The 26,441-nt window shown below is 38.4% G+C and overlaps 7 protein-coding genes across 7 annotated transcripts; 5 read left to right on the top strand and 2 right to left on the bottom strand.

The window, feature by feature from the left end:
• Positions 1–524: 524 nt before the first annotated feature.
• LOC119482510 (histone H3) lies at positions 525–16,697 on the bottom strand. Its single transcript, XM_037760048.1, is given in 3 exon segments — positions 525–1,019; positions 12,079–12,100; positions 16,342–16,697. Coding segments are annotated over 3 exon segments (747 nt in total). The 5' UTR covers positions 16,635–16,697; the 3' UTR covers positions 525–587.
• On the bottom strand, positions 2,288–3,103 carry LOC119482502 (histone H1-like). The gene has a single exon (XM_037760040.1). The coding sequence runs from the start codon at positions 3,082–3,084 to the stop codon at positions 2,551–2,553; it is 534 nt and encodes a 177-aa protein (XP_037615968.1). The 5' UTR covers positions 3,085–3,103; the 3' UTR covers positions 2,288–2,550.
• Positions 6,079–7,314, top strand: LOC119482500 (histone H1-like). The gene has a single exon (XM_037760037.1). It carries the CDS (start codon positions 6,622–6,624, stop codon positions 7,300–7,302), a length of 681 nt encoding a protein of 226 aa, XP_037615965.1. The 5' UTR covers positions 6,079–6,621; the 3' UTR covers positions 7,303–7,314.
• LOC119482505 (histone H2A-like) lies at positions 9,096–11,077 on the top strand. The gene has a single exon (XM_037760043.1). The coding sequence runs from the start codon at positions 9,266–9,268 to the stop codon at positions 9,647–9,649; it is 384 nt and encodes a 127-aa protein (XP_037615971.1). The 5' UTR covers positions 9,096–9,265; the 3' UTR covers positions 9,650–11,077.
• Positions 11,317–11,807, top strand: LOC119482509 (histone H4). Its single transcript, XM_037760047.1, has one exon. The coding sequence runs from the start codon at positions 11,393–11,395 to the stop codon at positions 11,702–11,704; it is 312 nt and encodes a 103-aa protein (XP_037615975.1). The 5' UTR covers positions 11,317–11,392; the 3' UTR covers positions 11,705–11,807.
• Positions 13,184–14,459, top strand: LOC119482507 (histone H2B 1/2-like). Its single transcript, XM_037760045.1, has one exon. It carries the CDS (start codon positions 13,658–13,660, stop codon positions 14,039–14,041), a length of 384 nt encoding a protein of 127 aa, XP_037615973.1. The 5' UTR covers positions 13,184–13,657; the 3' UTR covers positions 14,042–14,459.
• On the top strand, positions 14,778–15,502 carry LOC119482504 (histone H3). The gene has a single exon (XM_037760042.1). The coding sequence runs from the start codon at positions 15,020–15,022 to the stop codon at positions 15,428–15,430; it is 411 nt and encodes a 136-aa protein (XP_037615970.1). The 5' UTR covers positions 14,778–15,019; the 3' UTR covers positions 15,431–15,502.
• Positions 16,698–26,441: the final 9,744 nt, after the last annotated feature.

Below are 26,441 nucleotides of genomic sequence, written 5' to 3'. Positions count from 1 at the left end.
AATTAAAACAGAAATATCAATTTTTTTTTATTTATTGCTACAATTAATTATAAATGTATTTATTTTTCGAGTCATTTATTTATTTTCTGCAGGTTCTAATCATATAGAGGTACGGATAATTCATTCCAAGATATGCTTGGGTATTTGGGTTTTAACAGGTGTGTGGTTAAAAAAATAAAATTACACTATTTCCCTTCAATGAGATAGTTTGGTAGAAAAATAAGTAATTAACCATTCATTTTAGTCTTAAAATAGTAATAGTAATAAAATGGACTGATTAGATTAAATCTAAGCATTCTGGTTTATACATGAGATAGTCGAGACGTGTCATCCATCTCTACAGGAATGACCCATTCTCTGGTCAACAGCGCCCTCTGGTGGACAAATAGCGTAACTCGTCAGATTCCAATCAATAGGCTACTATCAGCGTTACACTGTCACTTGCTTCATTTCTGATCTAGAGTATAATCAATGACTTTGACGGGGGGACCATGCTTCACAGGATCACAGCTCCGTTAGACGGATGTGTGGCTCTTAAAAGAGCCGTTGTGTTAACTGTGGTCAAGTGTGGCTGGTCTCAGGTCAGTCTAAGCCCGCTCTCCGCGGATACGGCGGGCCAGCTGGATGTCTTTGGGCATGATAGTGACCCTCTTGGCGTGGATGGCGCACAGGTTGGTGTCCTCGAACAGGCCGACCAGGTAAGCCTCGCTGGACTCCTGCAGAGCCATGACAGCAGAGCTCTGGAAGCGCAGGTCGGTCTTGAAGTCCTGGGCGATCTCCCTCACCAGGCGCTGGAAGGGCAGCTTGCGGATCAGCAGCTCGGTGGACTTCTGGTAGCGACGGATCTCTCTCAGGGCCACGGTACCGGGCCTGTAACGGTGAGGCTTCTTCACGCCGCCGGTGGCCGGGGCGCTCTTACGAGCGGCCTTGGTGGCCAGCTGCTTTCTGGGGGCTTTGCCTCCGGTGGACTTACGAGCGGTCTGCTTGGTTCTTGCCATTGTTGGTGAGCGTCGGCTTCTCTTAACTCAAGAAAAATAGTTGTGCTTCAACAGAGACAGCCACTGCTTATATAGCCAGAGCCGGCGCGCCGGCAACGCTGATTGGTCCAATGTATGCACGTGATACAGCAGGGGAAAAAAAAGCAAAAGCAAACATACTGTTGGCAGTATAATACACTTTTTACAGACATAAACATTAGTTTAATTTATAAAATAAACACGTTTTTTTATATTATTATATTATATTAATAATAAAATAAACACTATATAGTCAAGTTTGTTAACACGTTTCAACAGGGCTCTAGATCTGTGTTCATTACACATTTTATACATAAATATCTATATCAAATATATATTTTACATATTTTATGTTAAACAATGGTTAAAATCGTTGTGGTATTGTATGCTGTAGCCTACCGATTGCAAAACCCCTTGACAAAAATGTGTTGTTGGTCTATATAAATAATGTATTGTATAATATGTATTGACAACCAAATAATAGTTACTATAATACTACTACTATACATTGTTACTACAGGTAATTAGTTAGATTCATTCATGTATACACTGCTAATGTGTGCATTCAGTTAGATGACCTATAAATTATTAATAAGATGTGTATAAAGCTACAATAAGAATAAAAAAATTGAATTTATACAACGGCAATTCAAGACAAAATTAGGAGGTAGACAGTAGTGGGGTTAATAGTCTAGAGTACATGTAAACAGAGTATACCAAAATAATATATAATGTGATTACTTAATGTCTGTATTAATATAGCAACATAATATATGTATTAAGACAGTATAACATTTACATAATGTAGTATGGTATAAAACAGTATGGTATGGGATATAATACATAGTATATGGTGCAATATAATAATAATAATAATAATAATAATAATAATAATAATAAACCAATCAAATTTTTAGCAGACCTTGATTGTTTTTTTCTTTTTTTCTTTTTAATTAATCTTTTCCTTTCCTTACATTTATTTGTTGTAAAATGTATTTTACTTTTTAGAGCTGACCCAAAAATGATTTTTTTGGGCTGTTAAACTTCGGTGAGAAATATTCAAAGCTTTGCGGTGTATAATAATACAACAATTTATATAATCATTGATAATGTTGTAGAATTATTCCTTATTTCATGGGCTATTTTTTTTTTTTTTACATACATTTTTATAGACTTGTATATAATATTTTTTAAAAAGTTTAAAAATCAAAGCATTCGAATAGTGATTTAGAGGTTGAATATCGTGGCAACGGTCAAAGCTTTGAAGCATTCGGGTCAGCCCTAATATTTTTATAAAATGTTTATACTGTGAAATATCTTACTCACTAATTTTTCTTAACATGTTTATTTAACTATTGTACTGAACTTTCTAAATAAAAGTATATATACCAATATGATAGAGTGACAGAGAAAATCTAAGTCACAAACAAATAAATATAGAAAATAAAAAAGGAGATTGTCTCTTCAGTGTAACATTTGGGTGGCTCTCAAAAGAGCCTTTTGTTTTGTTGGAATGAAGCATCTTTCAGGACGTTTACTTCTTAGCTGGTTTCTTAGCAGCTTTCTTGGGAGCAGTTGCCTTCTGGACCGCCGTCTTCTTCGGGCTCTTTGCGGACTTCTTGGCCGGCCTCGTCTTGGCTGCAGCGGGCTTCTTCGCCTTCTTGGGTGTCGCCGCTTTTGTCTTCCTGGTGGCTGCTGGTTTCTTAGCGGCGGTGAGTTTCGTCGCGGCCGGCTTCTTCGTTACCTCTTTACCCTTTGGAGCATCTTTATTCAGCTTGAAGGACCCAACCGTCCCGACTCCCTTGGTGTGTACAATGGCTTCACTGTCCAACAGCCTCATAACAGCATGTTTAATGTGGTGTTTGTTGTGTTCCACGTCGTAGCCTTGAGCGGCCAGCTCCTTATTGAGAGCGAAGAAAGAAATCCCTTTACGACCTTTGTAGGCGGTCACCGCCTTCAAGATGAGCTCAGGGGCGCCGGGGCCAGCAGGCTTCACAGGTGTGGGGGCTTTCTTCTTCGGCGCTTTAGCAGCCGGGGCTGCGGGTGGAGCGACTTCAGGTTCGGCCATTGCGTTGTAGAAGACTAGCCTGATGTGACTGTTAAAAAATTACCAGCAAACAGATGTACTTAAACACACCATGAGAACCATGGAGACTCAACCCAGCCTGCAGCAAAAATACTGTTCCACCTGTGTTTTCTCTTTACCAATAAATGTATAAAATACACATCTGGAGGAAGTATTAAAGTCTAAAATTTAATTAAACTGATAGCGAAGGAGTTTCTCTTCACATATAAATCGAATAAGGCTTTGAAGGTATTTGTGTTTTGATTGGGAAACCTCTAAACCTGTCAAAACTACTACCGTGTGAGGCACTGCTGTTTGACATTTCCCTGTAATTCATCTCCTAAATGCTTAAAAAGACATCGTTAGTCCACTAAAACCAGTTAGATGTTGAGTGAAGATGTTTGTTTAAAGATTCAAACTAAAAACCATGAGTTCTTGCTTTTAAATCTGTATGAAACAGATGTTAGTTTGGTGTCTGCAAACACACTCAAAAGTTACTTGGGCCTGTCACTCTGCATATCAATTGTTTTACTCTGTTTTAGAATTCATTATACTTTTACTTCTAAATTCTAAAAGTATTTCTTAGTCATTAAAGCGAATGCACATGAAATTAATATTTTATTTGACTTATTTTCTTTCTTTAGGAAGATCAACTGTTCTACTGCAGCAAACCAAGTAAGCTGCTCATAAAGTTGGAACGAATGACATTGTTCAATACAAAATATATATGTTATGGTAACATATAATGTCTATGTATTGCTTTAATATTTATCATATATTTATTATTTGTATTATTATTAGTAGTAGTAGTAGCAGTTTATGTATATGTATATAACAGGGGATATCACACAAGTAAATGCACAAGTAAAATTATTATTTAAGGTATGAAATAGTGAATAAATATAAACATAAGTAAGTGTAAGTATAAAATAGTAATGTAAATTTGTAATGTAGTTGACGACAGTATTTCTGATGGGACAACTGAATGTAAACAGGATGTAGTATGTACATGCATGATGAGAAGTAATATACAGTATGTACACAGAGGTGTAAACAGGAACATAGTATGTATAGAGAAGTAGTAAATATATACACACACAGAGGTGTAACAGTTTGTAAAACAGTATGTAAAGTATATAAAGGTATATAAAGGTAAAGTGTCAAGTGATGAGCTCAAGAGTGCAGCAATCTTATTGCCTGCTGGATGACTCGCTGTCAGTTGTCAGCTGTAAGAGTTTGAGATGGATATGTTCAGCCTGGCACATCTCTCTTACAATTGAAGGTATATTTATGAATATATTTGTCTGCAGATTGTGTCTTTCACTCCTCGTTGCTTTCATGTTGTTTAGTTAGAAGAAATATGTGCTAAAACTTTAAGTAAAGTTATATAATAATAAGATATTGATGTGAAATTAAGTTTTGAATGTTCTGTTCTGCACAATGTTTGTAATAAACAACCCAACATGTTCCATAAAAAGCATAGTTTCTTTCTCAATCACATCATAGTTAGTTTGTACACTTTGCAAATTTGATATAAAACAAATAGGTGACTGGCACTACAGAGGAAAGCCTAAATATGACTCCAACATCAACCTTTATATCCATTATATGTTACTATACAGGATTATTTCACCCGTCAGCTGTTACTACCTCATAATCTATTATTGTTCACATAACTCTAAAATAATTTGACCTATATTCAACTGTGCAATACTCTCATTAATACTGCATTTATACTGTACACTGCACTCTGGTTATTTGTTATATATTGCACATCTTAATGCAAATATGTGTACATCTTTTTTTTAATTCTCATTTTATTATTTTTAATTTGAGTACTTACTTATATCTCTTTACATAAATTATGTTATATATTGTAGTATATATATAATTTCCATGTTACATACTCCATGAGCAACTGTAACACCCCGATTTCCCCCAGGTATCAATAAATTATTTCTGATTTTGATTCTGATAACCAATATTGGAATAAAATAAAAACAACAGTATAAAGTATATATAAATAGCACTAATAGAAGACTAAATTATATTTATATTAAAGATACACAGTTACAAACATGGGATGGACAGATATTTCTTCAATAGAAAGCACTGTTGTCTGGTATTATATTATAATACCATATTTACCTTAAGGCCAAAGACGTTCCAAGTTTGTGAGATTGTACTACGCCAATAAAAGATGAATAACAATGATAATTCTAATTTTGGTATAGATCAGGAGTGATTGTAGCTGCCTTTTTTTCTGAACATTGTAAAGAAATATTAGATATGAAACAATATAACTTGCTGTAATACATTTCACAACAGAGTAACTAAAATGATATACTGTATCTTACCTTACCTTATCTGTGAAAGCATTAATCATATGACCATGACTCACGACCCATTACAAACACATAATAGTAAAAATGTTATGGTACAAAACTACATAAAGTAGTATACTAACCATTGCTATGTTCATTACACCTTTCTTACAGTAATTTACGTAATTAATTTATTTTATTTACCTTGCAATAAATCTTCATCAAGGTTCTAATGATCGGTTTGTGTTAAAACTGTTGAGGTGAAACAGTGAGGTGTTGGATTGTGTCGTGTTATTATTAGTATTAATATTATTCACACCTTATAGACTGTTGTAATTACACCACATTACTTTGTGTAGCTCACAAACTGGCAATTGATTGTATTTACGGCATAAAAAATATAATTATTGAATAATTAGTTTCTCTGATATTATACAAAAGTCAATGAACAAGACTAGAGCTCAATAAATGATGTCTAGTGTTAACAACTTGTGGGAGCTCATCTGTCTCCTGAGGAAGTTGGGGGCTGTATAGGAGCCTCTGTGTCCTAACAGTGTTAGATCTAAATGTCTAACACATTTCAGATTGTTATAACTATCTCATATAAAAAGATGGTTGTATTAATATTAAAAAGAACAATGTGCTACATAAAGGGCACACCTTGTTTCAGGAAGTAAAACTCAGCCAGTGACCTATCTCAATAGGAGTGTGTTTTGCAGATACCAAAAGAACCTCTGTTTAATAAATAAATATTCGCAAGACTTGAGTGTTTTCACATTGGGTCTCTGAACAAACATCTCTTCTCGCTGTTAAACTCTTTTGAGTGGGTTTCTGGTGTGTTTTAAAGCATTTAGGAGAGAAATCACGAGGAAAAGACACGCAGCAGAGCCTCACACAGCGGCAGATAGGAGACGTTTTAACGCTTTCCAAACAAAATGCAGAAAGGTATTACGGTTCTTTTGACTTAAATGTGAGAAGAAACTCCTTTGCTATCAGTTCGATTCAATTTTAGACTTTAGTACTTCCTCCAGATGTGTATTTTATACTTTTATCGGTACAGAGAAAACACAAGTGGCACAGTATTCCTGCTGCACCGGTGAGCGGCAGGCTGGGTTGAGTCTCCACGGTTCTCATGGTGTGTTTAAGTTCCTCTCTTTGCTGGGAGACTTCATCAGTCACATCAGACTAGTCGAGAGGATCAACTTGATACAGCATCATGACAGAAACGGAAGAAGTCCCAGCCCCTGTAGCGGCAGCCCCGGTGAAAGCGAAGAAGAAAGCTTCACAGCCGACCAAGAAGCCCGGTCTCGGTCCCACTGATGCCATCAAGTTAGTGTTGGCATCCAACAAGGGCCCTAAAGGCATGTCTTTCGTGGCTATGAAGAAGGCAGCGGCCGCTGAAGGCTACGATGTTGAACACAAGACCGTCCATCTGAAAAAAGCCCTCAAGAGGATGATTCTGTCAAAATGCATCACGCAGGTCAAAGGCAAGGGGGCGTCCGGGTCCTTCAAGCTGTCAAAGCCCGCCGTCAAAGCCAAGAAGCTGGTGGTGAGGAAATCTGTCGCCAAAGCCAAGAAGCCGGCGGCGAAAGCGAGGCCAACCAAGAAGCCAACTGCTGCAGGAAAGAGCCTGAAGAAGGTGTCCAAGAAGTCAGCTGCTGTGCCCAAGAAGTCAGCTGCTGTGCCCAAGAAGTCAGCTGCTGCGCCCAAGAAGGCAGCTGCGTCCAAGAAGGCAGCTACACCCAAGAAGGCAGCTGCACCCAAGAAGGCAGCTGCGTCCAAGAAGGCAGCTACACCCAAAAGGAAGACAGCTCTCCCGAAGAGGGTTACTAAACCAAAATCTGTTAAGAAGACCTCAACTAAGAAACCCACAGCCAAGAAAACAGCGAAGAAGTAAACGAACTTAAGTTTGCTAAACAACCAAACGGCTCTTTTAAGAGCCACCCAAATCTGCAAAACGAGCACTTTTCCTGATGTTTTTATAATAAGAGTGGGGCCAAGTTGTTTATTGTCAATTATAGTCATTGGCAATGATATGCTTGTATCTCAGATTTTTTTCAAAGCACAAAATCAACATGCGTTGCAAGCACAAGTGAGACTATATTGCATAAAAGTGCAGAATATAGGAATACTCTAAAATATTATTTTGTATTAAATAGGTTTACAGTAACTGCAACGTGAATGAACTGTAATGTAAACAGGTATGTAGTAAATATAATGTAGCTTCATTTGAATAGGATATAATATTCAATCAACATGATTTTTCCTAAAAATAACTGATTATAAATATAGATTATCCCGATATTAAAGACCTGCCCCGTGGAAGAAAAAAGCCACAAAGACCTTTATAGGAGACCTGAAATCAGAGTAAAGATTAAGTCAAAAAAGAATATAATTATTAAACAAAATAAAACCCTACAACGTGTAGTGCCACCATGTGATTATAATACCTTTTTTTTTTTTTTTTTTTTTTCCTATTTTAGGAAACTTTAACTTGCCTCAGAAACTACGCGGATTGTGTCACTGACATTTCACCACTGATTAAAAGTAATTAAGTACATTTACTCAGGTACTGTACTTTATACTTCTACTCCACCATAACTCAGAGGCAAATATTGTACTTTTTACTGCACTACATTTATTTTGAGACTTTTGAGAGTGTGTGATGCCATTTCCCGCTATTTACATTATTTTAACAAACCAATCAATTAATTGATTAATAGAGGAAATAATCAGCAGATTAATCCATAATGAAAATACTTATTAGTTCACCTCAACCAACTACCACAGTAAAATCCTGCTTTTACATTAATGCATGAATAATAATAATAATCTAATGATATAATATTCAAGTACAAATTCCTGGTTATACTTACATATTTTACTTTTTGCAGTGTGGTATTAGTACTTCTACTTAAGTGAAGGATCTGAGTACTTCTTATTTAATAGTGACTCATCTTGGTCATATTGCAGGCACATGTTTATGACAAGTTTAACACTTTAAATTACATGTTTCCTACAAATATCTTAATGAGACAATGAATACTAGTTCAAAGTCACTGGAAATCCAATTTACATACAATGATTTCAGCTGCTATTATTGATTAAATCATTTTGAATGTTTGCTGAGAGGTCATGAAGGCCTCTTTAGCATTTAGGTCCCTCAGATCTGCTCAGTGTCTCGCGATTTACAACTTTGATATGATTAATTCAATTTGACTTTTAGGAATTTAAATTGTTTAATATTGATGCACGTGAATAATACGTATTTTAATACGTCTCCTCACATGCAGGCTTCTTTGACTGAGGAGATCAGGTTAGCTTTAATCAGCTAGGTTTTATTAAAATGTATATTAATAACTTATTTCAAAAAATATTTCATTATGTGCCATACTGTATTTTTTCTTTTAATTTCATCCATTCAATTCTACTTTGTTTTATATTATTTTCTGACACTGTATTTTTTCTGCTTGTATGTATAGAAATACACACCATAAATAGTATATCTTATTTGATTCATTTTTTTAATTATTATTTCTTCATTATGTGCTTCATTGAATTTGTTCACTTTCATCCATTAAATTCTACTTTATTTTTATACTTTGTTTCTGATACTGTATATACATAAATAGTGTATGTTATTTTCTTATTTATCTGATCTGTGATGTTTTACTTTGTAAATCCCAGATACTGGAGGGACGCAGTTTTGGACTAGTGACGTGACGTAGGTCCCTCTGATTGGGCGACCGGCTGATATACCTGACCAATGAGTGACGAGTTGATCTCTATATAAACCCCGGGCTGTCTCTCTCCGAAGGTATTCCGCTTTAGCATTCCTAAACTGAAACCACTACGTGAAAATGTCTGGACGAGGCAAAACCGGCGGAAAGGTCAGAGCCAAGGCAAAGACCCGCTCATCCCGTGCTGGACTCCAATTCCCTGTGGGTCGTGTCCACAGACATCTGAGGAAGGGTAACTACGCTCAGCGTGTTGGTGCCGGAGCGCCGGTGTACCTGGCGGCGGTGCTGGAGTATCTGACCGCTGAGATCCTGGAGCTGGCTGGAAACGCCGCCCGTGACAACAAGAAGACCAGAATCATCCCCCGCCATCTGCAGCTCGCCGTCCGCAACGATGAGGAGTTGAACAAGCTGCTGGGCGGCGTGACCATCGCTCAGGGTGGTGTGTTGCCCAACATCCAGGCCGTCCTGCTGCCCAAGAAAACCGAGAAGGCCGCCAAGAAGTAAATCTCCATACCGGTCACAACTACCCCAACGGCTCTTTTAAGAGCCACCCACTCCTCTCAAAGAGATCATTCCTGATGAAAATGCAAACAAACTGACTTATGAAGATCAAATGCATTACACCTAGAGGGTCTTTGTTATTTTATTTATTAAACATTTCATCATATATCCTGGTCTCATAGAGGCACTAACATTGTCTCTGTTCTCAGAGGCCCCACCTGTGAAACGTGGTTGAATAGTTCCTCACAGTATCTGTATGTTAGACATCTTAACTATACTATTTCAGTCAATGGAGTCTAATGGAACAGTATATAAGAGGTCTATCAGAGACCCTAAACAAATGACTTGCTAAGTAAATGTCATTAAATGCAGCTAATATAATATTAAAATTAAATGGCCATATTAATGTGACATAACTTGATATTTCTGTATCTTTGTATTATTACACTTTTTATTTACTCTTCTGCTTAATTTTCCCATTTATTTATTTCTATTTAACCTCTTAGCATTTTTTTTTTTCATCTGTTTTATATTTGTTTGTGCATTTATGTATGCACAATTTTTCCCTTTTGCATTTCCCCCGTTATTTATGTCCCCAAACTTATTTATTTCTGTATTTTCTTTATATATTTGTTTTAAAAAAAATGTGCATCTCTGCTTCATTGTGCTACATTTATTCTAATATTATTTTTGCTGCATTTAAAGACAATTTACTTATCGAGTCATTTATTTTTATTCAACATAAACGTCAGTAATATATCTAAGATAACATATTGTTGATAGCTCATATTGCATAAACACCTGAATTATATTTTAGTTTCAAAGAACATTATTTACTATTATTATGACAGCAGGAGGTCTCCGTATGGGTAAAGGAAGGTAAAGTGATCGAATAGTTTTGAGTTGGTAAGGTGTAAACTTGATGACACTCTCTTCTTACAAGCTTACTTGTAAGCCTACTCTTGTACTTTTTTATTCACACATTAGTGCATTAATTTAGGAAATATAACATTTTCTGAGTACTGTGTTTTGAGCAGCAGCAAATTTTCAGTTATTTGTATATATTTAAACTGTTTAAAGTGTTTAAGTTTGAGTTTTATTTATTTACACAGATGTTTAAGTATGATTTCATATGTTCTGTTACATTAACATTAAATAATATGTGATATTAATAGAACCCCAATAAATTCGAACTGAATATTGACATCTGTTCATGAAGATGAATAATAGACGAATATCTGGATGATTAAATCTGTGAATCTTGCACATATTTGGTAAACATCGGTATCATAAATTGTAAGAAGCTGAGGTTTTATAATAATTAAAGAAGCAGAAAGGGTGCAAGAATTTGATATTTCTCATTTCTAACAAAAAGTGTGACTGTTTACTGGTGAGTTTGTATCATAATTAATAAAAAATGATGAAATAAGACAACCCAATGTTCTTGTTTTACAGGACAATCTTACTGTAAAATATTGAATCATCCATTAAATTAAATTCAATTTAAGTTAAACTGGATTTTACTTTCACATATCCAAATGAACTGATTGGACTGACTGCAAACCCTGTTATTAACATCCAACGGCACCAGTCAAAACAACTCATGGTCGTGAAGGTGAGAGTTCATCAGTTTCTAATGTTGCCGCCCAGCTGTCTTCAACTACGTCCGCAAAGGGCCTTTAAGTAGCAACGCTCTCCAGTCTGTGGTATCAGTTTTTTCTGCCGAACAAACTTGACTCTTACAAGATGAGTGGTCGCGGAAAAGGAGGCAAGGGACTCGGTAAAGGAGGCGCCAAGCGTCACCGTAAAGTGCTCCGTGATAACATTCAGGGGATCACTAAACCCGCCATCCGCCGTCTGGCTCGCCGTGGCGGAGTGAAGCGTATCTCCGGTCTGATCTACGAGGAGACCCGCGGTGTGCTCAAGGTGTTCCTGGAGAACGTGATCCGTGATGCCGTCACCTACACCGAGCACGCAAAAAGGAAGACTGTGACCGCCATGGACGTGGTGTACGCTCTGAAGAGGCAGGGCCGCACCCTTTACGGCTTCGGAGGATAAAGCAATAACGACATGATCTCTCTACAACACAACGGCTCTTTTAAGAGCCACCCAAACCATCCAAAGAGCTCATTTCAATTGTCCAAGAATATATTTTTTAATAGAAATATTTGGATATTAAGAGCCTTCATTTAGAATATTTCCCCACTGTTGAATCTGACAAATAATCAAATACATAGGACTAACTCTTCACAGATATTTACCTGGTGCCATTGGGTTTATATATGTGGGTGTAACTACAACTTGTGATGGAAGATCAAGCTTACTGAATCCCCGGCTAATTGGAAGGGTTCATTTCACGAGGCTTCTTCTAGGCTTCATATGCACATGAAGCCACCAATCAGTCAAATAGCGTAAAAGAGGTACATATATACCAGATATGTGGCAGTGGGTTAACTGGGCACAGGGCAGTGAATGTGCTTGTGTAACTAAAGGCAAATGGTAGATGGGAGACATTATTTGTTTTTATTCAGGAATAATAAGCTCTCAACTGTATTTCGGCTTCAGGCATCTTACAAGCCTCGACACGTGCTTCACAGAAAACTTCCTGGATTACTCGACACACTCCGAAGCCTCGGCACATAACATTACTAACTTACTACAATTACAGGCAATTTTGACCTAGTAATGGCAATTTGGGTTAATGTTAAAAGTTAAAAGCATCTCAAGCACCACCTGTTCTTAGAGGTCTATGACCTTTAACTCTTCATACACATCACTCTTTAATTACCTGTTTTATTCATGATGAGTTTGTTTGCCCTCTTTGTAAAGCGTCCTTGGGTTTCTTGAAAGGCGCTATATAAGTCCAATTTAATATTATTAATAATAAAAGTTGCAGTGCAATGCTTGATAAATATATACAGTGTTATTACCCATCTTGACATACTCAATAATAACTAAATAATGAGATTTAATACATCTATGAAGCATTTTATGTGTCCAAACACCAATTTTTGTTCATGTCAGATATGCAAAATGAGGTAATTCAATTATATCACATTATTTCAATTCAATCATTTCATATACATTTTACTTAACACCGTATTAAAATATTTGTTTTGTTTATAAATAATTTATATGATTTTTTAGAACATTAGACATTAGAATTGCAATATCTGTCATAAGAGAAAATCATTAAATCCCCTATTTAATTAATATATATATCTTATATATATACATATATAAGATATATATATAATATATATAATATATATATATATATTATATATATATAATTTAAATATTTACAATGATGCACAAAGCTTAATGAAAAATATTATAGAAATTAAAAAAGCAAAATGTATGAAATAAACATTATTGTAATGTGAGGACATTAGAATAATGAGGACATTTAGAAAGAACAAGTGATGAAAACCATAAAAATAAACAAACATTAAAGTTACTGATCACCATCGATGCTACATCATTAATATGAAATGTGGAAAACAACTATTCACAGAATTTTTTTTGTTTCATAAAGGTGGCATATAGATTATTTGCTTTCATACATTAATAATCTTTTAGTTACTTCCCTGGTTGTTTCCCAGATTAAACTGACATGCTGTTTAGTTTATTATCATTTTGTTTGATTGAGGAAAAATATTTGCTATAAAGGAATTATCAGGAACTACTGTTTGTAATTAGTATTTTTACACTGTTAACATATTTGCTGTCTATGTCACGCCACATGTCTATGCCACTATCTAAACATAACCCATGTTTCCTTTAAGATACAATGGTGATTAAAATGCATCTCAAATCACTTCAACCAGACAAGTTATAGGCAAACTCATTTCATGCATGTGGGGACTTCCGCATAGTTACTCCCTGACGCATTTGAAATCAGCCAATAACAGAGAAGGGACAGCACAGTATAATTTGCATATTTAGGGTCTAAGGAGACGTAGTGTACAGCCACTTGTAAACACAATTGTGAACTCCACAGTCGTAATCATGCCTGATCCAGCACCGAAAGGGCCCGCTTTAGCTAAGAAGGGATCCAAGAAAGCGGTGGCGAAGACCGCCGGCAAGAAGGACAGGAAGAGGAGAAAGCCCAGGAAGGAGAGGTACGCCATCTACGTGTACAAAGTGATGAAGCAGGTGCACCCCGACACCGGCATCTCCTCCAAGGCCATGGGCATCATGAACTCCTTCGTGAGCGACATCTTTGAGCGCATCGCCGGTGAGGCCTCCCGTCTGGCTCACTACAACAAGCGTTCCACCATCACCTCCAGGGAGATCCAGACGGCCGTCCGCCTGCTGCTGCCCGGTGAGCTGGCCAAGCACGCCGTGTCTGAGGGTACCAAGGCTGTGACCAAGTACACCAGCTCAAAGTAAACCGTCCAGCTCTAACAAACCACAAACCAACGGCTCTTTCAAGAGCTACGTACTTCTTATGAAGAGCAAAGTTCTACATTGTACAAGTAACAACGAATGGTTTATGTTGTCACTTAGCTATAAAGAAACATGATTAGGTTCTACCTTAAGCTGGCCCCTACGCAAAACTACTATTACTGTTACTATTAATTTCATCTTAAAACATTTTATAATTTTTTTTTTAAAATATTGTCCTCTGGTATATGAATAAACACGAAGTAAACTCAGATTGCACAGTACACAGTATTCATATAATCAACAATTCAACTAGTATAAGATTAATCTAATATAGTTTAAAGGTTTGGTTATATTGTATTATAATTGATTAAATTATTCACTTGAGAGAGCCCTGTTTTTTGCACCTTTCCATCACATTTGTTGTTTATGTAATATCAACTTGTACCTAAATCTAGAAAATCTACTTAAAACAATACAATATGCATATTTTACTTTTTACATACGTTCTGATACAAATAAATAGTCTGTTCCTGTTTTGTAATTCAGATATTTATTTATTTATTATTTATATTTAATTTAATTATTATTTTATGTATTATAATAATCTGTAATATAGAAAGAAGCACACTCTATTGTAGAAGTATGTATTCACACACATTAGTATTGCATCATTTATGCCAATATATTATTATTTTCACTAATATTCAGACCAGAACTTTATGTTTTTATTACACAAAGTATGTTTATCTGTATTTTATTATTGTTAGTACCTCAAAGCTTTAGGAATTTACAAATCAAAAGATGCGCGGGTCAGTTGAATTTTCAAATTTCTCTCCTCCAATAGCTGAGCTGCTGTATCACGTGCATACATTGGACCAATCAGCGTTGCCGGCGCGCCGGCTCTGGCTATATAAGCAGTGGCTGTCTCTGTTGAAGCACAACTATTTTTCTTGAGTTAAGAGAAGCTGACGCTCACCAACAATGGCAAGAACCAAGCAGACCGCTCGTAAGTCCACCGGAGGCAAAGCCCCCAGAAAGCAGCTGGCCACCAAGGCCGCTCGTAAGAGCGCCCCGGCCACCGGCGGCGTGAAGAAGCCTCACCGTTACAGGCCCGGTACCGTGGCCCTGAGAGAGATCCGTCGCTACCAGAAGTCCACCGAGCTGCTGATCCGCAAGCTGCCCTTCCAGCGCCTGGTGAGGGAGATCGCCCAGGACTTCAAGACCGACCTGCGCTTCCAGAGCTCTGCTGTCATGGCTCTGCAGGAGTCCAGCGAGGCTTACCTGGTCGGCCTGTTCGAGGACACCAACCTGTGCGCCATCCACGCCAAGAGGGTCACTATCATGCCCAAAGACATCCAGCTGGCCCGCCGTATCCGCGGAGAGCGGGCTTAGACTGACCTGACAGTTATCAACACAACGGCTCTTTTAAGAGCCACACATCTGCCTCTAAGAGCTGTGATCCTTCTACTGAAATCACTGAATATACTCTAAATCACATAATATTGGAACTAAAGTCACTCCTTTATTTAATATTTCTATGCATTGTTTATATATGGTATCAATTCGGCGTGGGTTTAAATGTTTTTTTTACTGACTCTTATTGGCTTTTCATATCAGAACTGATAAGTCTCTGAGCTGTGATCCTGACCGAAAAGATGTTACTGCAGGTTTATCAGTCTTGTTCTCCTGCTGAAATTTATCATACGAAAAATATGGATCTAACCTCGGTTATAATAAAACTTGTAGCTACAGACACTGCACATATATTCAACGTTTTAGGGCAGTGGTTTTAGCGCTAAGGAATTTGTCTTATGTCCATTCCAGGATACCGTAGTGAGAAGCCACGTGTAATGGCGGCCTACATGATCTTTCCGGAACTAAAACAAATGTCACCCTGATCATAGGTGAGGGTTATTTAGATATTTAGCTACAATCCGGCATGGGTTTGGTAATAGATGCCCCTTTTCTACTAAAATATAGACAAAATACAGTGCTGTGTACCAGTAAACTGAAATTGATATAAAGCATACATTTCTCCATTTGGCTGGCATTTATAAGGGTTTACCCTGGCAGCAATCTCAAAACTATTGTCAACATTACTTTTATTTGTAAGAAATTGAGTTTGTTAAAGAAGTGTTGGGATTGTGGATATATTAATTTACATAAGTCTTTAAAAATATTAAATATCATATATCATCTTGGACAATTGAAATGAGCTCTTTGGATGGTTTGGGTGGCTCTTAAAAGAGCCGTTGTGTTGTAGAGAGATCAGGTCGTCATTGGTTTATCCTCCGAAGCCGTACAGGGTGCGGCCCTGCCTCTTCAGAGCGTACACCACATCCATGGCGGTCACAGTCTTCCTCTTGGCGTGCTCGGTGTAGGTGACGGCATCACGGATCACGTTCTCCAGGAACACCTTGAGCACACCGCGGGTCTCCTCGTAGATCAGACCGGAGATACGCTTCACTCCGCCACGGCGAGCCAGACGGCGGATGGCGGGTTTGGTGATTCCCTGGATGTTATCACGGAGCACTTTACGGTGACGCTTGGCACCTCCTTTACCGAGTCCCTTACCTCCTTTTCCGCGACCACTCATCTTGTCAGAGTTTAGTTTGCTCAGTAGAATAAACTGATACCACAGAGTGGCGAGCGTTGCTACTTAAAGGCCTTTTGCGGACGTAGTTGAAGACAGCTCAGCCCGCCTTTTCCCCCCCTTAGCTCTTCATCACGCTAGAGAGTGCAATCGCTACATTTCCGGTTAAGATAGATTGCCTTCAAAATAAAAGCGAACCATTGACGCTGGCAATTATACACCGACCCCCCAGAACATCCCACCGACCCCCCCAGGACCCCAGCACAAACCTCAAGAAGACACACGAAAGACCTCAAACTCCTATGCAAAAAGGAGAAAACCATACAGGAAAGCATCAGAAAAACACACATTTTTTTTAAACAGTCCCATCTTTAAACCACCCATAATTTTTTTTGTTGTCTTTTTATCCAATCCTTTTAACCTGTTTAATGGCTACCACCTTTTTACACATAAACATCAGAGGAGTGAGGAAAAACAAAATTGAACTGAAAAAAATTTAAACTGAAAAACAAGTCACAGTAGCCTCCATCAATGAAACTCTGGTCAGGAAATAAACACCCTTTAACCTGGATGGTTTTAATATTTTAAGAAAAGAGCGACCAACAGGCCATGGGGGCGGAGTGGCTTTTTTAATCAAACAGGGAATCAAATACAGGGAAACCCTTTTTAATCGGACACAAGAAGAACTCACACATAATGAATACATGGCCACCACACTGTTTTTAAATATATCCACCAACCTCACTATCCTCAATAATGATGAACCGACACACATCCACTCTGCCAACTCCACCATGGACGTAGTGGACCTTGCCCTCTCATCACCAGACCTTTCAGCCACATTTCACAACTTCCATGTGAGCCACGACCACGACCTTATCCTCGCCACTTTTTCCCTCCCATTCCAGCACCTGCATAGACAACCACGGTACAACTATAAAAAAGCAAACTGGGAAAACTACAGGAAACACATCATCAAAGACACCCGGACTTCACTCAGATCCCCCTCGACCACCATTCACTAGACCACCTGGCTACACACATCGGATCACTGCTCACCCAGGCTCGTAACACATGCATCCAACTTCACTCCGCCACCAAACCACAGCAACAGCTCCAATCCCGCATCCTACACCTGGTCAAAAGGAAAAGAAAACTACGGAGGCACAACATCAAATACAGATCACCGGATACCAAAACAGAAATAAACCGGCTCCAGAACCAAATCAGACAACAACTCACTCTGCACTCACAGCAACAATGGAAATTATTCTACAATAAACTGGACAGCAAGTACAGATTACAGCAACACGCAGCTTTTGGCAGAAAATAAAAAACATGAACAGTGCACAAAACAAAAACAACATACCAACTCTCATACACCAAGGAAAATCTATTGAAAATAACCAAGAAAAAGCAACCCTGTTCAGAAACCACGTCCAGAACACTCACTCCTGTCCCTCAGATCCACACTCTGATCACAACTGGAAAGAAACTGTCGACATGGCCACAACAACCAATCCCCCCCATCACTCACCTCAGCAGATGACCACCCACTGACAACATAGACACCATCCTGATCAAACAAGCACAAGACACCTACCTCAACCTGCTCTCCCTCCTCTTCACCACCTGCCTCAATCTGCTCTCCCTCCTCTTCACCACCTACCTCAACCTGCTCTGCCTCCTCTTCACCACCTGCCTCACCACCGGTCACTTCCCCTTACCCTGGAAAACAGCCATAGTCACAATGATCCATAAACCAGGAAAATATCCAAAACATCCCACCAGCTGCAGACCCATCAGCCTCCTCAGTCACATCGGTAAACTTTTTGAACGCATCATCACTGCACGCCTAACACAACACACAGACAACATGGGACTCCTGGGTATTCACCAAGCCGGCTTCCGCAAAAACAGATCCACCACCGACAACATCCTCAGACTATCAGAATCAATCACCCGCAGTTTCACCAAAAAAAAGTTCACCCAGGCAATATTCATCGACATCGAAAAAGCCTTCGACAAAATGTGGCACAACGGACTAATATACAGACTACAAGACCCAAAACTCCAAATACCATTTCCAATCTACAACATCATTTCAAGCTTTCTCCTCAACCCACAAACAAAAGTCAAAGTCTCCACTTCTCTCTCCTCCCCTTTCACTCCCGAAGGCGGTGTCCCACAAGGTGCCGTCCTCAGCCCCCTCCTTTTTCTCATCTACATCTCCAACGCAGTGGCGGCCGGCCAATCAGTTTATATCCTGTTGCAGAGTATGTGAATAACATCAGCTGACAGGAAGTAAACATGGACCCAAACTGTTGCCTAGCAATGCAATTAGGTTGCAATTCCATTGAAATGTACTTAAACGGAGCGTTTCAGACAGAGGGTAAATACAGGTATATTCAGGCAGACAGTACAAGGAAAATAATGTGTTTTTTGAACATTACAGCATGTAAACATGTTCTAGTAGAAACACAAAATACAAGTATGAACCTGAAAATGAGCACGATATGGGACCTTTAACTCCATCTACAGTCCACACACCACATACAACCACATCATCTTTTTACCCATCGCCCTTTTAAACACCATCCTTTTACTTATCTATCAATCTACTTATCTATTTATTATTATTTTTTTTTAATCTTGCCTTAATTTGATTTGCACCGTGACTGACCGCCAGTCACCCCCACCGTCTCAAGCACACACACTGTACACAGTCACACGATATTCATATTGATCCTTGCCCAGTTCTGTTGGCTTTTTTTTAAGTTTTCTTTATTTTTTACTTTATATATTTTTATGCATTTTATAATTTTTTTTATTCCGTTCTGTTTTATTCATTTCATTTTATTTAATTTGTTTGAAATTCACCGAGAAATGTGGGACGAACTAGTGCGCTGCGTTTTATTAAACACCGCACATGCAAATGTACCTGTGCTGTCTCCCCTCTGCCATTGGCTGATCGTCAGAGACGTCTGTGCCTGCTGTTTGGCTCGTTAAAGTGAATGAAGGTACATTTTAACTTCAGTATATCGTTACAAAAAGCCTAATTTAACGTGTTTACGATGCTTTAATGGGTGTATTATTTTTTTTAAAGACACGTTTCCCTTGTTATTCAATTGATTTTATCATTTAAGTGCCACATATAAACTGGGAAAAAAAAGTTCGGAAACTTGTGTTTGGTGGATTATTTCTCTGTTGTTGCAATGCTAATTGGCATTGTATTTTACATCGTTGGAAAGCCTGTATATATACCTTCACAATGATGTCCAACTTGTAAGGATCATGCATTTGTGGGATGAGCAGCACAGCTGATTATGTGGGGAGCACCCATGAAAAATTTATATTTTAATATAATATTTACAATTAATATGGTAAACAGTGTGTTCTCCAGTTGGAATTGATTGAGTCAGTAACAAGGAACAAACAAGACATATTGGCTATTTTAAACTTTATTCATTTAATACACCGTCAGGAGCCTCAGTAGCGGTGGAAGAGCAGCCTGTCACCTCCTCCTCATGTTGGTCACCAACCTGGTCACACATTGCTGTGGGATGGCGTTCCATTCCTCAACTAGGATTCGTTGCAGGTCAGCCAGCGTAGTTGTTTTGGTCACTCTAACACGTACAGCACACCCAACCTGATCCCACAAGTGTTGAATTGGGTTGAGGTCTGGACTCTTGGCAGGCCGTTCCATTCTCTCTACTCCCACATTGTGGAGGTAGTCTGTGATAACCCTGGCTCTGTGAGGGCGAGCGTTATCATCTTGGAGGATGAAGTTAGGTCCCAGATTGTGGAGATATGGGATCGCCACTGGCTGCAGAATCTCATCCCGATATCTCACTGCATTGAGATGGCCTTCAATGATGACAAGCCTTGTTTTGCTAGTGAGGGAGATGCCGCCCCACACCATGAAACTGCCCCCACCAAAAGCTGTTACTCCATCGGTGCAACAATCAGCATAGTGTTCTCCGTGTCGTCTCCATACTTTGACCCTGCCATCCAACTTTGGCAGACAGAAACCTGGACTCATCACTGAACATGACATACCCCCACATGTTCAGGTTCCATTGTCTGTGTTGTCGACACCATCGCAAACGGGCCTGTCCAACCATGTAAAATATATGCCAATTAGCATTGTAACAACAGAGAAATAATCAACCATACACAAGTTTCCGAACTTTTTTTTCCCAGTATATTTGCTTGTTGTCAAAATAAGAAAAATATTAAAGGGGCTGTTTCTAAGAATCAGAAATGCTTGCTAACAGCGACACCCGTGGCCGTTAAGTCAACAAAAGTCAGTGTCGGGCTCGCGCTTGCTCGATCTAAATAGACATGAACGAGCATCGCTCAAAACAGTGAGGCGACACACGTCAGCTAAAAGCACAATATCACTCTATATTTCACCTGCTTGGCAGTAATGTTCGCTGACCAGGACGAAGGTCTCTCCATGAATCAATGCTGATCCTAGTGTTGGCTTTTCCTGCCTCAGCCTCCCAACCGCGGTCGGAGGGAACAGGGGAGACTCTGGCACGTACTGAGCCCCGTCACTTCACAAGACACGGGAAACCTCTGTTGGTCTGGAGGAGCTGCAGCAGTTATTTCTGCACAAACGTCCACTGTACATTCACTAGATATTCTCAGAGCTACTAACTCTTCTGCAGTGTGTAATGTGCACCCATGCACGTGAGGTGGAGCGAGCCGAGTGAAGGCAGGCAGAGGAGCAGAAGAGCACAGCAGAGACTCCGGCCCTGGAGACCAAAGCTATGGTCTCCCCCGCGTCCTACGACCGCGGCCAACACTGTTTAACAGATGGGCTTCACTAGATATAACCAAGAGGTTTTGGTGCTTCCGTGTAGTTTATGTTGGAGTCTGAGTCTGAACAGTGTAGCCACACACGCGCGCACATGCGAGCGCGCATTGGAAACCGACCCGGGTGATTTATACGTGTAAGAAGTTACAAGCTGTCCCTTTAACTAACATATTTCGGACTGATAGGACAAGCTTTCTTTAAAAAATAAGTTTATTTGGAGGTAAATCCGTGCTGTTTGGAGTAGGACAGGACAATTTCCGTGGAGACTGTGGTATATTATAGCTACAAAATATTTTGAGTTTTGAATTGAAGTTAGAATTTGATGGAATTATTATTAATAATAACAATTTTACTATTATTAATAATAATTTTATCTCTATTTTATTATTCATTATTAATTAGATAGAAGCTGAATTCATACCAGCGAGCTTCACATTATGCAACAGCCTTTCTTGTTCAGGTTATTCACTTTTATCTACAAAAGTGTTACATTTAGGACAGATTAACCCTCAGTGTGTTGTGATATGGATCAGTGGTCTTCAAATGTCCATCATCTTCAACCAACCAACCAACCAACCTGTACTTCTCTGGTGAAATAGCATCTGGCCCTCTGTGTCAAATTATACCCAGCAGATTCCCTGTAAAAATCCAAATTTTTTATTATTTTGACTGAGCGGGGTATAGTTATAGTGATATAGAAAGTATAGTTTTAGTTCTATAGCTTGTTTGCTCATTATCAAAATTAATTATATGAATTAATAAATAAATAAATAAATTATGCTACACAACATTATTAAAAATATTAAACTAATATATTTACAGATTTTTTTAATAATGAAAAACGTGCATTAATTAACTACTGTATTGAACCTTTGAAATAAAGTATGAAAACTTAAACAAAAAAAAAGTGTAGAAGACTGAAACAAATCTAGTACAATTTTCCTTTAAGAGTATATTTTAGTCCCAAAGGGCACCCACACTGCCTCGATACACTCTCAAAATCATTGTTATTATTTATCTTAGCATGTCTAAATTCAATTTTACAGTTTAATCTCTCTGGTTTACTGTGTGCTCAATTAATTAAGAAGTAGGTTTGGGAATTTGCACCACTGAAGCACCATATCAACTGATTTATTTTCTAACCTTGAGGTCTTGTTTTGAAGGTCATTGTGTCAAAATCTAGTTTATTATGTTAAATAGCCCTAAATTAATGTTTAATAACATAAAAAAAGACTTTGCTGAGAGATGTTTTGAGCTTGAAATACCGAAAATGTCTCCATCAAGTGGGTAAACAATGAAATGCAATCAGCCAACAAACATCTGAGTTTGTTTCAGTTTATTTCATAACTCTTCTGCATATATTATCAACAATTTAACAAACAGGATTCTTTTTTGTTAAAAACACAATGTAACATTAACGGGATGAGGTTTAACATGTGATACACTTAAACCACTTATACACAGAGAACGTCAGAAAACTTTTGGCTTATTCAGACCAATTTGGCAGCGTTGTTTTGGGGAATGGCGTCAGTAAAAAGGTACTTAATGGACGGAGGCAGCTTCACGGATGATTCACACTCACAGGCAGCAAAGTCTACGGACTCCACACAGAAAGGAAACTACCTCCACTACTGTTGGCAGAACACAACATCCCTGGGTGAATATGAATGGAGGGCTTTGCTCAATCAAAACCATGCATTTAAAAAAAAAAAAAAAAAAAAAACACTTTGCAGGTATGCCTACAAACAGTCGCTTTTCAAGAAATATTATAAAATGCTGCAAAATGTTTGATTTGATTAAATAAAACAAATGTGTGGCCCACGAGCTCCAGTTTGTGCCTCTGACGGGATCACAGATTTGACATTGTGAGTTTTGCCCAGAAGTAAACAGCTGTGTTTTCATCAAAAACAAACAGTTCAACTTGGAAAAACTGGCAGGAGAGATAAAATGCTAACACGCTAGTTAGCCAGGAACATGTTAGTGCTAATCAGTTCGCCAAGCTTCTTTCTGTTTTCTCTGTACTTAGAATTTTACTGGCATTTTGTTCTCAAGATTTCATTCAATAAAGAGTTATTGATGGGTGTTGAAAGCTAACGAGCTAGCTAACTGACATCTTGGCTGCTCATGGGACAATAACCGTAGGCGGTTTGAAGTAAGTTAGAATCTATGGCCCCGACCACGGCTCTGAAATATCAGTACGGTTGAAACTTTGTTCGGTTAAAGGAACAGAGATGCACCTTGTTAATCAGGTTAAATTCTTAACACAAGACAGAATAGTCACTTTTGGATGAAAACACAGTTCTCAATAGTGAAAACGTTGATTCCCTGAAAGGCCCAAACTGAACCACATTTAATGACTGAGTTCATAATCAACGTGTGTTGGTGTGTATATGAGGTATGTGGACAGCTAATGGAGGATGTTTGTAGGACTTCAGGGATAAGGCTGGACATCTCCGATCTACACAGTACAGGGATAGCAGCTTCAAGGATACACAGAACACATTTCACAACTGCAGAAAACAGGATTGAAACAATAAACAGGAATTACTGTAAATGCTCAAATAGTAGCTGAGTCTTTAGTAGAAAGAGGAAATTATTTTGAATAAATCCTCCTGTTTTTTAGGTACATTTGATTATATTTTGCGTCCCTCGCTCTTGATCCATGTTAACTTCCTGTGAATAACCTCATTCATTTTTTTTCAGTTTCACATTAAAAGCCTCCCACTTGTTCAGAGACCATAATTCCCTTGAAAGACTTTTATTGTGAAAGCGTAATGCGATAAAAGCACAGTAAAACAGTGTTTTTTGTTTCAACTTTTGGATCAATTGTTTACATTTTCTTGACATTATCTTGTTTTCGAAATTCAATAGTAAATATCTCACATTTCCATTTGTTTATCACTAGTTTGTGAACGACAATAGTAGACCTACTGGTAGCTAAGCTACTAGCGACCTAACATCCGCTTACAAGGCACTAATCTAACGTTAGATTATTAGAGGCAAAGAACATATATTGCCAAGAAGTGAAAGTCAATTGTTCGTTCCATTGCAACATCAGCGCCCAGCAGCAGAGCTACGCTTCCGCCATTTTGGACTGACAGCGACTACCAAACGCCAGTAAAACGTCCGCCTACAAAAGTGTCGTACAAAAGTAAAACTAAATTATTTCTATTTTCTGTTGTCAGATTTTACTGAAATGGCCTGTGTTGAACAAGAAAATATTATAAATATAAATAGCAGTCCAAAATGGCGGCAGCGGCTGTTAAAAAAAAAAACACCAGAGTTTCGTCTCTTTGCTTCTATACTCTTGTTAGAGGGGCTAACGCTGCGTTGTTGTCGCCAGCCGTATGGGATAAATGGTGGATATGGAAAACTGTGAAACATCCACGACATCTTTCAAGATGGTTGTATGATTGCAGACTTGGTCGTGTGAGAGTTAAAATGGACGATAAAACATCCATTAAATTACCTTAATTGACGGACTTGGCGTGAGGAATCCATATTTGTTTGCCAAAGCTTCAAGTTGGATATAGGCCTATATTTGACCTTTTCTGACCCTTCTCACCTGTAGACTTTAATTTAGGACAATACCTTATTTACTTACTCCATTTCTCACCAAAATGCAGGAAAAGCAAATTTCTAGAAATCTGTTATAGTTACCTCCGCCAAGGAGTTATGTTTTCGGTCTGGCTTGTATGTTTGTTTGTTTGTCAGCAGGATTACAGAAAAACTACCAGCCTGATTTTCATGAAACTCGGTGGAAGGGTGTAGCATGGGACATGGAATGAATCTGTATTACGGGGTGGATATATGGATTATTTTTCACTGGGCCTGCGGAGGTCTGCGCTCTCCAAGTGCTCTTTTAGTTTTATCTGAGTTTCCAGTTGTCTTTACAAAGCCGGCCTTTCGATTTCTCGAGCACAATATTAACAAAGCGATCAACAATCAATAAACTGGTCTACTAATGTTACCTGAAGTTATATTTGATATTAATTCTTGACCCTTTGGGAAGAAAAGATCTGCACAATTGCCTTGAAATGTGGTTGAAAGCTCTGAAGCTGAACCTCTGTGGTTAGATTTGGGAATAAATCACACTTCAATCTCCTGAGATTGTGCTTTGTAAAGAGTGGAAACTCATAAAACTGTCAAAACTTGGATGTTTACAGGTCAGAAACTGCAGTAACTCCCATAAAACATGAAGGCAGCATAATATATTCCAACATTTAGGTAAAAAATACCAAATTTATGAGGTATCCTAAACTATGTGTTTCACACAAAGCAGAAGAAGAATGAACTTTAATTGTCGTATGAGGATACTTTAGTTTCGGCCCAGACACCGAAGCCATTAGTCGGCTTTCATTTGAGAATTTACAGTATTTCACCTCCCATTCTGGCGATCACACTCATTCATTGTTCTCACTGACACACATACTCATGCCACTTATAGTTGCTTGATTGATATGTAGGAGGAAGTACAAAATAACAGCAAGAAGAACAGGCCACACAAAGGTAGAGAAATACTAAATACTTCGGATTCAAGCCCCTGAACATACAGTAGAAACCGAAACGTCGCTCATAAAATCCAACAGCTAAAATGAGCTGACAAGAGGAGTCTGTGGTGTCGGCCCCAGACGGTGAGACCCTGAATGCATCTTGCTGTTGGGGACACTGGTGTGTTGTTAACTGAGATAGGCTATGGCTTTGGCTCCGGTCAGAGCAGGAGGGGGGTGTCGTCGAGGAAAACTAAACTGGGACAAATTCAGCAACAACCAAACATCTTCTCTCCCTTCAAATGTGTTCAGATGATATTATTTTTTTTCTCCCTCCGCTCATCAGTCTTTCATCATTTTAGAAAAATAGAAATCAGCAAAACACCATTACAAAAATAAAACAAAAAAAAGTTTGTCCAAAGTCTACATCCACATGACAATTTCACATAAATATGGACTGATATTGCACAGCGAGGGATTTTCTTCTGATATGAAGTA

The sequence above is a fragment of the Sebastes umbrosus genome, chromosome 23, assembly GCF_015220745.1.
Source record: "Sebastes umbrosus isolate fSebUmb1 chromosome 23, fSebUmb1.pri, whole genome shotgun sequence".
NCBI lineage: Eukaryota > Metazoa > Chordata > Actinopteri > Perciformes > Sebastidae > Sebastes > Sebastes umbrosus.
The sequence above is the reverse complement of the archived record's forward strand: the minus strand, read 5'-3'. Positions and strand labels throughout refer to the sequence as shown.